Source organism: Raphanus sativus, chromosome 7 (assembly GCF_000801105.2).
Source record: "Raphanus sativus cultivar WK10039 chromosome 7, ASM80110v3, whole genome shotgun sequence".
In the NCBI taxonomy this organism is placed as follows: domain Eukaryota; kingdom Viridiplantae; phylum Streptophyta; class Magnoliopsida; order Brassicales; family Brassicaceae; genus Raphanus; species Raphanus sativus.
In genome coordinates, this window is record NC_079517.1 from 25,797,436 (window position 1) to 25,810,869 (window position 13,434).

Sequence of the window (13,434 nt, forward strand, 5' to 3'; positions counted from 1 at the left end):
GCAATGAACCTCCGAAGAAGCTTATCTGCTTTGCATGCCGAATGCGAGGCTTTGATATGGGCGATGGAGTGCATGAAGACTCTTAATTTCTCAGACGTGGTATTCGCTACAGACTGTTCTCAACTGGTGAAGATGGTGTCATCACCTGGAGAGTGGCCAGCATTTGCTACACAATTGGAGGAGTTCGAGCGAAGTAAGATTTTCTTCCCTTCCTTCAAGATTCGACATATTCCAAGGGCGCACAACTTAGTGGCGGACAAGCTAGCACGTGGTGCCAGATGTTCTCCTTCTGCTATGTTTTATGTCGACTCTATGCCTCCGGTTTGGTTCTCCGAATCAGCTGAGCATAGATCATAGTTAGTTTTTGATGTTGTCAAAAAAAAAAAAATAATAAATGAACTATAGTATCTAAAAAATAGATGTACAAAGTAGACTGTTTATTAATAATTAATATTAAAAAAAGAGTAAATAGTACTTCATTGATTGGCCCTCTGCATAAATTCCAACGATTTTTCATGGTTTTTGCAGATCATTTATTTCTTTTGAAAAAATGTTCTGCATGCAGATTGGACTACAAATTGAATGATCTGCATTTAAATGTTGAATGGCAAATAAATGCAGTATAATCTGCATTTTAATTAATTTTCATTTCTCCTGCTTTTAAATTGCATTACATTCAAAGCCAATATATGAAATATGTTAGTGGTTGCAAGCTACAAACTCTGTCGGTTTGATCTGGTTTTCAGATCGTTCTTGAGTTTTTGTATCTTGGAGTTGGATGCTAATAGATCTTGACATTTTCCCTTTTATTTCTGTTAATCTTTAAATTCTTTTCTTTTATTTCTGTTAATCTAAGTAATTTTTAATCTATTTATACAAAATAAATATGATAATGGATATGCATATAGGTTCCACAAAACATAAGTTCAAATTTATATATATCACAATTACTTAGAGCAACCCCATTGAAGAGTTCTAGCTCCGGATATCTAAAAATACACATATATGTATTATATAGAATTCTGCAGTTATACATATATATAATATGTTAGATATTTTGGATTAGGTTTTCCGTAAAGCTTAGAATTCTGAAACTACCTATATATAATATCTACATACACATATATGTATTTTTAAATACCTAAAACTAAAACCCCTCAATAGGAATACCTGGAACTAGAACCCTTCAGTAGGATTGCTCTTACAATACTATTATTGAAGGGTATGGAAAGGCAGGAATGTTTGAGGAGATGGAAAATGTTTTGACTGATATGATTGAGGATGAGAGATTGTACTCCAAATGTTTTCACGTTTAGCTCGATCATTGGATCATAGCAAATGGAATATGAGGGAGTTGGAGAGCTGGTATAACCGGTTCCAGCTGATGGGAGTGCCGCCAGACATCACTAGGTTTGGTAAAGCTGGAATGCATAAGAAGATGAGCTCTGTTATTGATTTCATGCAGAGAATGTTCTTCTCCCTGACGGTTGTCACTTACATTGAAACGTTTGGAAAAGCAGTAAGGATCAGGAAATGGATGATGTATTCAGGAAGATGGAAGTATCAAGGAGTGAATCCAACTCTTTATCACTTATTGTTTGCTTGTTAAGGCATATAGCAAAAGTTGTAACTACAATGAATCATGATGGTAACAACAAAAATCAATAATTATAAAATACAGATGAAAACAGATTCAAACTTCATCTTCCACATTTCTAGCTTACCTTTGGCTCACCTTCATATACAATCCCTGTTACACCCAAAAAAAAAAAAAACCATCAGACAAAACTGAAATCATTCTAAAATAAACATAAACTCTTATTAATCTCTCGAGTTCGAGGACGTTGGCATATACATTAGTGGTGTGTATGGTAGCTCCAGTGGTCATGCTGATGGTCTGATCAGGAACAAGCTCAACGTTTAGGCGCTGGAGAAACACCGCAAGTGCCACTATGGCTTCCATCAATGCAAACTGATCACCTACACATTTTCTAGGCCCTCCACTAAATGGTATAAACCTGATGAAAAAAAAAATCATTAGCCATATTTAACCTATCTAATAACATAACATGTGTACTATTAAGTTTACTTGAAATCTGTGTTTGTTTCGTTAGGAATCGGTCCTTCTAACTCGAAACGTTCAGGCAGAAACTCTTCAGCTTTCTCCCACACCTTTGGAACAGCAAACACAACCGGTTTAGCTGATCAGAAAGGTTCCCCTCATATGTTACTATGGGAAAGAAACGTTACCGCGGATGAACGATGGACGTTATAGACGGAGATCATAATGTCTTGTCCTGTATTAACCTTGTAGTTCCCTGGAAGGATGTCTGGAACTTGAGCTCTTCTAATCAAGACCTACCAAGAACACAAACAAAGACCAGGAGTTCAAGTTCATGAAGATTATTATTATTATTATTATTATTATTATTATTATTATTATTATTATTATTATATAGAGATGAGAATGGTTGCTTACAGGAGGATGAGGGTAGAGACGCATAGACTCGTTAATACAACGAGTGATGTACTTCAACTCCTTTATATCCTCATAAGCAGGGTTTCTTTCCGCCAAAACTCTGTCTACTTCCTCTTGTGCTTTCGCCAATGCAGATGGGTTCTGTTCGAGAAAAAAGTTACTCATCAATGAGATAAGAGAGAACCTTTTTCTTTTCCTTTTAAGTAGCCTAGAGAAGTGTAGAAGATGCCAAAATATTACCTTACTTAGGAGATAAAGTGTCCAAGTGAGGACAGAACCAGTGGTTTCATGACCTGCAACAAGCATTGAGAGAAGATCATCCCGTAACTGCACACTTGACACCTGAAAAGCCAAACAATCCAACATCAGTTTTGCATTTAACAACAATGATGAAAGCAGAGGAAAGAAAGTTAAAAACCTCTTCTCGGCTTGCAAGCAAGAACCGCAAGATACTTGGGTCTGACTCATTCACATACTCTTCGTCATCGATTCTTTCTCCTTCTCTTTCCACAATCTCTTTGCACTTAGCAATGAGGTCTTCAACTGTTTCCCTTATCAAAGTCACAGCCTTTTCAGCTTTCACTTGTCTGGGAACTATCTTACACAATGCATCGATCTGAAACAAAAAAAAAAAAAAAAAAAAAAAAAACATAAAGCCTCAACAAGAATCCAAGTCTGTTGTGGCAACACAAGAAACAAAGACAAACTTGCCTTCCAATAGGGTAGAATATCAGTAGAACGAAGCTCAGCTTCTTTGAGAGCAGTGTAAACAGCTTCAATCACAGGACTATCGGTAGTGAGTGAATCAAAGTTGAAGTTAAAAAGCGATATGCCGATAACATCGAGAGTTAACTGAGAGAACTTGTCTTCCATGTTCACAGCTTTTCCCTCCAATGCATAAGGCTGTAGCTTCTCAACAAGCCTCTCTGCACATCTGCAGAACACTCTCTCCACAATCACAGACAAGTACCTCTTGTGAAGCGACGGAACCACAGCTCTTCTCCTCGCCTAACAAGAATCAAACGGGTCAAAATGGTACAAAACTCAGAAGCCTCAAAAAGATTTGAGAATCTTTACCGTCCAAAGAGGTCCCTCAGCGATAGCAAAACCCGACCCGAAAAGGAACTCGGAGACTTCAGCGACTAACCCTTTAGCGTACTTTGGATAGTTTCTGAGAACGTGTTTCGCGATCGCTGGATCGCTGACCACCACGAAGTTACGAGGACCCGCAGCGAGACGGTAGATGGGTCCGTACTCGTTCATCCATTTGTACAGTGGTAAGAAGAGAGCTCCTCCGAGAAGCTCAGACACGTCGTCGAGCTTCGCGCTCGCGATTGGTATACCTGAATCGTCGTTTTGTCCTGAGGTTATGGTGCGAGTGAGTGATGTGAGCCAGTCGGGACTGACCCACGATGTGGTTTCGGATTTGGGTTTTGGTTTTGGTTTCTCTATGGAGGCTTTGATGGAGACGGATCTGGGTTTAGGAGAGGGGAATGGTTTACACTTTGCTGTGAAGAGACACGACGAGAAAGAAGAGTGGGATTGAAGAAAAAGAGAAGACTCCATCTTTCTCTCTCGTAAAATGTTTATATACAAATGATGTTACTCTGTTTTTAGCCCATTGATGAAGCTCTGTTCGAAGCTTCGGTTCGGAAACATTCGACTCTGTGTTATTATATGTGTAACAACGCGAGCCGTTAAGCGTGTGGATAAGGAAGACGGTGAAACAAAACGGTGCAATTATGAAGGTAAATATGGGCCCTTTTATCTGGGCCTTCAGAACATTAAGGCCCGTCACGAACCACAAAGTACAAAAGTAAAGTCTCGAGTTTCCGTGATTCTACCGAGTCCTCCGCCGCCGCTCCGCCGTCCTCCACCGGTAAGCCACCGCCGCCCTCCGCCGTCGCCGCCGTTGACCGCCACCGGTGACTCGCCGGCGACTCGGCCAACTCGGCTGAGTCGACCCGGTGAGTCAACTCGGTGACTCGGTTAACCGGTCGGTTTGATTGGTTTAAATCAATTGTGATTTGGTTAGGGTTGGTTAGCGTAAACCGGACGGTTAAAATCAATTGAATTTCGGTTAAGATGAACCGTTGGTTAAAATCAATTTGAAATCGGTTAAGCAAAACCAATTGGTTAAATCAAATTGATTTTTGGTCAAAGGTTGACCGGGTTGACTTTTGACCAGCGGGTTGACTTTTCCTTAGGCACCCGTTTTGAGTCGTTCGAAAGGCGTTTTGACTCGAATTTTTGCCGTGGTTTCAGATTTGGAGTCTATTTGAGCAGCTGGAGTTCATATATACCACTTCTCTTCATTTGCTAAGGTGAGGGTCTATTCCGTAAATCCCGTACCAGTATAGAATTCTTCCTATCGTAGTGTAGTCTCGAAACATGATATGTCTGTGTGAATTGAGTCTGTTTGATCGTCTTGTTTGTTTATTATTATTGATTGTTAAACCGGAAATAGGATAATAGAGGATTTAACAATTGAGTGAATTGATTGATGCTAAGAATTGTTATACATATGTAAATATATATATAAGCGAGTCCATGTGTGGAGATTGGCGGGGGTACAGAGACGTTTGTACTTACGACGCCTATGATTGAGGAGATTGGCGGGGGCACATGACGTCTGTGCTTACGACGCCTATGATTGTGGAGAGTTGCGGGGGGTACAGAGACGTTTGTACTTACGACGCCATCAGGTTAGCGGGGTACAGCTTGGACCACTGTATTACGACGCAAATGGAGTGTATATATCTATATCCTTATGAGGAAATGCGGGGTGCAGAGAGTATATCTATGTGCTATCATCGCATTGGTTGTAGCATGTCTAAGTGCACTAGACATATATTGTTTGTTCTGTGTGGTGTAATAGGCACCGTGTTTGTTTCATGTTAGAACTAGACTTCTGTAGTGGGAGTTCTATTTACTCAAGTCTGTGCTTTGCGGTTTAGCATTCCATACCTCACTGAGCGACTCCCCTGTTGCTCACCCCTCTTTCTTTCCTCTTTCAGGTGAGACCGATGAGCAGGAGTGATCATATCGGACTAGTGCTACTATTTGGGCTCGTGGGCTTTATCATTTTATCGTTTTATCTTTTATCGTTATTGGGCCTTTAGGCCTTCGGACTTCTATCGTTTACGCTACTTTCTATTTTCAGACCTTCGGGCTTTTGTTGTTATTTATATTTCGAATGTTTATTTTCGGATTTGACTTTATGGTATTGTATTTGACTTTATGATATGACGTGGATTTTATTATCCGTATTATTATTATTATTCCCGCTGCGCTAATATTTATTTATCGTTATTTTAATCCCGCATTTATATTCGAAAGACGCGGTCGCGTCAAAAAGGTTCGTCTCTCTTTCTTTTCTTTATTTTTGGTAAGCTCCTATCCTGTGTTGTGGTTTTAGAATCTTGTATACCTTTTCTATAGTGATGACGAGCTCAGGAAACTTCTCTATGATAAAGATGCATATCAGCAATTTCTACTCTCTTGACCAAGTCATAGTCCAGAACAATGCAAGTCTTATAAACAGTCTAGTTTGTGTTTATAGATAACTCTGACTGTTATTTTTAGTTTTACTAGTGTAACTTCATTCGTTATGTATTGAGATCATTCACTTTTGTCTTTGTCCATTAGTTCAAAGATGAGCTCCGCAGAGAAACATTGCAGCTAGCTAGTAAGTTCTCTGTTGTTCATGTTATAACTTCGGTTTCACCCAGGAATCTGACATTGACATGATCCCAATGTAAACAGGAGAGAACTTTGAGAAGGAGTCACAGATAATGGAGCCTAGAAAGCAAGTGAGTATCAATAACCATATCTCATTGTTCAGTTCACTATATTTAATAAGCTTTTGTGGTATAGTTCCTTACGTTTTTTTGGTGGCACTTCTTGTAACGTTGCAGAATTCTAACGTCGCAACTGCGCAAGAAAAGCTCAATGAGCTTGAAAGACAGAGGGAAGAGATATTCAAGTTCTACTCCCCTGGTTCTCTTCTTCATAGACTTCAAGGTTAACTCATACAACTTACAATACTTCATAGGCATAATGATAGAGTAGCGGAAGCTTAGTAACGAGATCCAACAAGAACTCAGAAGAGAACTCGAAGAATCAGTGGTTCCTTGGTGCTGTTGATACTCTCAACAAGACAAGGAGGTCTTTGAAGATGGCGATGCTCTCGACAGATTCAAAGAAAGCTAGAGTACTCCTCTAGTGCTAAGATAGTTCTGTTGCAATTGCAAATATGTATTCAATAAAACGTGATTTTACAAGTAGTTGAGGGGTGATTATAAAGACCTCGTAAATAAAATCCATACTAATCTACAAAGATCTGTGATTATCCTATTAAAACCAAAACACAAACTATAGTTAAATAAAATGTAAAACCGATGGGCCTAAGAGAGGCTTCATACGCTACATCAGGTTCCTCCGGGTGGAGAAGGATTCGTCCACGAATCTGGATGGTCTGGCTCGCCATGAAAAAGTGACAAATGCTTGACGTTGAAAACGTTTGCAGTTCGTAAGTGAGAAGGGAGCTCCACGCGATACGCATTCGGGTTAATGCGTTCAAGAACTTTCACTGGACCAATCTTCTTTGACTTGAGCTTGTTGTACTCTCGTAAAGGTAGCCTGTCACGAGTCAAGTACACCCACACAAGATCCCCTGGTGAGAAGAGAACTTCACGTCTCTTAGTGTCAGCTGCTGCTTTATATTTTGCTGCAGACGAAGTCAGATTCTCCTGCGCTTGTCGATGTACTAACTGAAGCTCTTCAAGGAAGTCAATTGCTTCCCCATGATGGCGTGTGCGATCCGGTGTTGTTGCCAAGTCAAGAGGACAACGAGGTATAACTCCGTAGACGACACGAAACGGAGAGAGACCCAAACTCCTATTAATGGCGTGGTTATGAGCAAACTCAGCCTGACCCAGCTTCAAATCCCATGATCGTATATTGTCACCAACAAGGCAACGAAGGAGGTTACCCAGCAACCTATTAACGACCTCCGTCTGACCATCGGACTGCGGATGGTAGGCAGTACTCATATCCAACGAAGTGCCCAGTAGCTTCCATAACGAACGCCAAAAATGGCTTAGGAAACGTGTATCCCTGTCTGAGACAATCGAAGTGGGCAGCCCATGCAACCTGTAAATCTCGCGAAAGAACAGAGTCGCAACACTAACAGCATCGGTGGTCTTCTTGCAGGCAATGAAGTGTGCCATTTTCGAAAATCTGTCTACCACAACGAAGATCGAATCGTGACCCCGCTGTGTCCATGGTAAGCCTAGGACAAAATCCATGCTAACATCAGTCCACGGCTGCGTCGGTATTGGCAACAGGAGATAAAGGCCGGAGTTAGAGGCCTTGCCTTTGCCTTGTTGACAAATGCGGCATTGTTCCACCAAGCGTTCTACATCCCGCCTGGCTGTCGGCCAAAAATAGGACTCTGTCACCAGCTGCAACGTGCGATCTCTGCCAACATGCCCTTCGTTGTGAAGTTCCTGTATGATCTGTAGCCGTAGACTGCTCTCTGGGACACACAGCCTTGTAGCTTTGAACAAGTAACCATCCTGCAAAGTATAATCTTCATACGGACCCTTCGAAGTTTCTGCAAAAATCCGCGAGAAGAATGGGTCTGTAGGGTACAACTCAGCGAATACAGCAAAGCCCGGAACAGTGGAGTGAAGTGTCGTTAACAATGTATGTCTCCTGCTCAGAGCATCGGCAACCCAGTTAGACTTTCCGGACTGATGACGAATCGCGAAAGTGAATTGCTGCAAGTACGAAATCCACCCTGCATGCCTAGCAGAAACCTTAGCTTGACTATCAAGGTGTCGCAGAGCATCGTGGTCAGTAAAGAGTATAAACTCACGATGGACCAGATAATGACGCCAATGCTTAATAGCCTGGACAATAGCGTAAAACTCAACATCATAGGTGCTGTAACGACCACGCGCGCCTGCAAGTTTTTCGCTATAGAATGCTACTGGTCGGCCATTCTGACTAAGGACAGCTCCAATACCGAGCTTAGAGGCATCACAATGGAGTTCAAAAGTTGCAGAAAAATCCGGCAAGACTAGGATAGGTGCAGAAGTAAGTCGCTGCTTGATGAGCTCAAACGCCTGCGATGCTTCCTCGGTCCATTCAAACTTCCCTTCCTTCATGCAATTAGTTATTGGTGCCATGATAGCACTGAAATTGTTGACAAATCTGCGATAAAAAGAAGCAAGACCATGGAAGCTTCGAACCTCGGAGACCGTCTTGGGTATTGGCCAGGAGCGGACAGCTTCTATCTTAGTAGCATCGACTGATAAGCCCTTATCCGAGATTACATAGCCGAGAAAAAGAACCTCAGATACTCCAAACTCGCATTTTTGTTTTGCTGCAAAAAGCTGCTCGGAGCGCAAGACCGTTAATACCTTATGCAAATGATCTATGTGCTCCTCCAAGGTCGTACTGAAAATAAGGATATCGTCGAAGTAGACAACCACAAAACGACCAATAAAGGGTCGCAAGGCCTGATTCATTATCCTCATGAACGTGCTTGGCGCATTAGACAATCCAAACGGCATTACCAGCCACTCAAACAGGCCTTCTCTCGTCTTAAAAGCCGTTTTCCATTCATCCCCAGGCTTGATTCGAATCTGATGATAACCACTCTTGAGATCAATCTTGGAGAAAATTTTGGCTGAACCAATCTGATCTAAGAGATCGTCTAGACGGGGAATGGGAAACCTGTAACGGATCGTGATTTTGTTGATAGCTAGACTGCCAACGCACATCCTCCAGGAACCATCCTTCTTAGGAATCAGTAATGCCGGTACCGCACACGGACTAAGGCTTTCCTTGATATGTCCTTTGCGTAAGAGCTCTTCAACTTATCGGCGAAGCTCTTCATGCTCTGCTGGACTCATCCTATAATGCGGTCGGTTTGGTAAAGTTGCCCCTGGAACTAGATCGATTTGATGTTGTATCGATCTCAATGGAGGCAAGCCGTGAGGTAGTTCCGCAGGGAATACATCTTCAAACTCACTAAGAACCGAAGTCAAAGATGCAGCCGGTTGCAGCGTAGAAACCCGCGAATCAGAAGCTGGAAAAAGAGCCAGGGCGAAGCCTTCCAGTTGTAGTTCCGAAACAAACGCCGAGTATGAACACATCAGGGTTGTAGGTTGAGCTAGCGGACGCTCCGGCGGTGGTGGTGGAGTAACAGGATCGCGAGAAGGCGTGAGTACTATTTGGTGAGTCTCCCAAATGAAACTGTATGTGTTTCTTGCGCCATCATGTATGATTTTCCTGTCAAACTCCCATGGGCGCCCAAGAATAAGATGGCTTATATCCATCGGTGCGATGTCAAAATAGGTGTGATCCCTATAATGAGGACCAATGGAGAAGGGAACAAGCACTCGTTGAGTAACACGCACGCAGCTAGATTCAGTGATCCAGCCAAGGGTGTAGGGAGCTGGATGGTGTTCTCTGACCAAACCCAACTTATTCACAGCGTCGTCGGAGATGACATTGCGTGAACTGCCAGAGTCGATAATGAAAGTGCAGACACGACCCCTGATAGTGCAGGTGGACTTAAAGATATTTGTCCTGAGCAATTGCTCATCTTGACGTCGCGGAAGTGTACAGGAGCGTCGGACCACGAGGAGACGACCCTTATCCCCCTCTGTTTCAAGACCGTCTCTGTTCTCGTTATCAGCATCATCTTCGTCCTCATAAGAATCATACACAGGAGTTTGATCCTCCTTGCCTTTCTCAGCAAGAAAACCTCGCTTTGTTTGATTGGGACACGCTGATAAACGATGCCCTGTCTCACCACAGCCATAGCACTTGATATTAGTAGGACGCGTAGAACGGCGCAGATTCTGATCTTCCGGCTGTATCGTTGAACGATTCGTCTGCACTGCGGAGTCCGATTCCTTTTCCTGGGTAGGCGGTGCTGATGAATCATTTGAACGAGCACGAGAAGACTGATTACCCCAAGGAGACGTTTTCTGCTGCTGTTCGAAAGTTGCTGCGAGACGGTGAGCCTCAGCGATCGTCATGGGATCAAATTGCGCCATTGCTGTCTGCAATTGAGATCGGAGACCACCGATGAACCTTGCGACGAGTTGCTCTTGACTATCGAAGATTTCCGTTCGAGTAAGCAAGAGAGAGAACTCCTCAGCATAGTCGTCAACAGATTTTGACCCTTGTTGGAGGTTCTGTAGACGGTTGTAGACGGTTCGATCATAGTTAAGCGGCAAAAAGGTAGCACGGAGGTGCTTCTTAAGCTTTTCCCGCGAGTTAATGGGTGCCTTGCCGTTACGGCTTCGAGTCACTTTGACCTGTTTCCACCAAGACGCTGCGTGCCCTCGAAACTTCATAGCCACTAGGGGAACACGCCGATCATCTGGAACTCGCTTAAAGTCCAATATCTCTTCGACAGTTACCAACCAATCGAGAAGAGCTTCTCCTCGTGAACCGCCATTAAACTCAGGGATGTCAATCTTGATACCTGTCTCCCAACGCAGGTCCGGGGGATGGTCACGATTGATAGCCTCAGCGACGAGGGTTCTGCCGGCGTTGATTGCCCAGAGGGCCGAACCGAGCAAAAGGGTTGTCGTCGTCTTCTTCCTCAGCGTGCAATGGGTTAAGTGCTGCTAAGCGCTGATTCATGGTCTCTTCCATCTCATGTAGTGAGATCTGAATCGTACGCTGAATGTCTTCTCTCCACGCCGCCAATTCATTACGTAACTCAGCCCATTCAGGAGTATCACGAAGTGGGGCATCGTTAGTTCGCTTTGGAGGCATGATCACAAGTTGAGTTGATTTCCCGGAACGTTCCGTGTCTGATACCAACTGATAGAGTAGCGGAAGCTTAGTAACAAGATCCAACAAGAACTCAGAAGAGAACTCGGAGAATCAGTGGTTCCTTGGTGCTGTTGATACTCTCAACAAGACAAGGAGGTCTTTGAAGATGGCGATGCTCTCGACAGATTCAAAGAAAGATTAGAATAATCCTCTAGTGCTAAGATAGCTCTGTTGCAATTGCAAATATGTATTCAATTAAACGTGACTTTACAAGTAGTTGAGGAGTGATTATAAAGACCTCGTAAATAAAATCCATACTAATCTACAAAGATCTGTGATCCCCTATATATTAAAGGAGAAGCATTTTTAAGGCTTTCCTTAAACGATTTTTGTGAGAATGCATGAGAAGGCTCGGATCCACGTGTCACTCTGTGAGCGAGTTTAAGAAAAACGGAACATTTAATTCTTTGCTTTGTTTCCTTATTTGCTTCCATTACAAGAAACGAATCCAGTTTTTTTTTTCATTCATGCGCGGACTGCGTTGACGTTAAACGTGTAGAAACAACTACATTTCCAACTTATGGTTTGAATCCCCATCTCAGCATGTTGATAAAGAACGTACGAAACTCACCACCACGAAGCAGAAACACTTTGAAACATCACGTCATCGTTCTCTCCCTTCGAGTCTTGCTGTCTTCTGTTGCGGGTTCTTGACCCCGAGATCGATGAGCCAGCCCTTAGCGTAGACGAGGAGGACAAAAGTTAGGGAGAGCTAAGGGACGAAGGCCAAAGCGGATGAGTTTGAACTTCAGTTACGAAGGCCAAATCGGATGAATTTTCCGTTTGCAAACAGGGAGAGCTAAGGGACGAGCAAACACGGAGAGCTAAGGGCGAGCTAAGGGACGAGCAAACTTCAGTCCCGAGTAACTATGGAAGATTGAGAGAGAGAAGGAAAAGATTTGATACGTTTACGAAGAATAAACTTTATGTTTTTCATAGTCTCTACACTGATTTTTTGTTGTTTTATAGGTCGACCATAGTTATCTACAATTTTCATGTTTTTGTAGAACCGAGCTGCTCGTGGAGCTGATGTTTATTTCCATGTTTCTCGCAAGCATTACGTTAGTAAGTCGTGTATTTTGACAAGGCAAGTGGGTGAAACAATTGCTTCTATGGTGATTTGCTGCTATTCAAAGGAAGTCTTGCATTCAAAGGAAGTCTTGCATTGTGATCAAACATTTGCCGCTATGGTATAACCATAGTTTTTATTTAAGTAATATTCGGAGTCATTTGCTTCTCTGCATAGCCAAAATTGGATTGAACGAACCAGTAACATTATAGTCAAGTTTGATAGACTGTCATGTATTTTTTTGTATGCTATAGTTTGGTTATTTGTGCACACTGATGTTTCATGTATGTAAGTTATATGTTGTATGAATTCTTTGAAGCAAAAAAAAAAAGAACTATGTGTGTCTTCTTCGCGTAAGTTTAATAACCAAAACAACAGCTTCAACTAATAAAAGGGTTCTCTTCTCTTTTTTGTCAAGTAAAGTTATAGAAAGAAGCTAAATAGACGTACAATGCAAGAAAACACATTTGTTCAACTACTTCATTGGCTTAGATAACATTGCATGATAATAATATCGATCAGATTCTGTAAAACACATATGTTTTGTTTAATACATACGAGGACGTTGTGCATGTTAAGTTTTTTGCAGAATCAGTTAAAAAAATATAAATTTTTTTTCTTGCTTACCATATTTACCTACTAAATATTTTTCTTGCTTACCAAGTCTCAAATCAGTAAAAAAAATGTTAAATATCTAAACTTCGAACTTATAAGATATCTATTTAACATAATCTAATTTTGCATTTACTTTCGTATTGCCTTTCTTATTAGCAATAATATTGCAACTATATAAACTAAAACACTATAATTACTTTATTAAAAACACAAATAAAAATTATAGAGAGAGAGAGAGAGAGAGTTTAGGGTATATCCAAGAATTTAGGGTTTAGTGTTTGGATTTTTACCCATGGGTTTAAACTTTGTCCATGGGTTTAGGGTATAATGTTTAGTGTTTATGATTTAATCTTTTGTGACGGTTTTAAAATTGTTAAAAAATTCATTATTTTGCAGCTAATAATAT

The 13,434-nt window shown here is 41.8% G+C and overlaps 1 protein-coding gene across 1 annotated transcript; it reads right to left on the reverse strand.

Moving 5' to 3' along the window:
- Positions 1-1,568: 1,568 nt before the first annotated feature.
- LOC108814454 (carotene epsilon-monooxygenase, chloroplastic) lies at positions 1,569-4,177 on the reverse strand. Its single transcript, XM_018587030.2, has 9 exons — positions 3,557-4,177; positions 3,191-3,487; positions 2,898-3,095; positions 2,720-2,821; positions 2,480-2,620; positions 2,251-2,358; positions 2,090-2,172; positions 1,856-2,018; positions 1,569-1,750 (listed from the first exon to the last, which is right to left on the reverse strand). Exons 1-9 carry the CDS (start codon positions 4,043-4,045, stop codon positions 1,721-1,723), a joined length of 1,611 nt encoding a protein of 536 aa, XP_018442532.2. The 5' UTR covers positions 4,046-4,177; the 3' UTR covers positions 1,569-1,720.
- Positions 4,178-13,434: the final 9,257 nt, after the last annotated feature.

Bases quoted from the DNA above. Each gene is read 5' to 3' on its own strand.
- LOC108814454 (XM_018587030.2), bottom strand. From the start codon at position 4,045: ATGGAGTCTTCTCTTTTTCTTCAATCCCACTCTTCTTTCTCGTCGTGT. The intron at 2,359-2,479 runs GTAAGCAACCAT...TGTTCTTGGTAG, and splicing joins GTCTCTACCCTCATCCTCCT to GTCTTGATTAGAAGAGCTCA. The intron at 2,173-2,250 runs GTAACGTTTCTT...GCTGTTCCAAAG, and splicing joins ACGTCCATCGTTCATCCGCG to GTGTGGGAGAAAGCTGAAGA.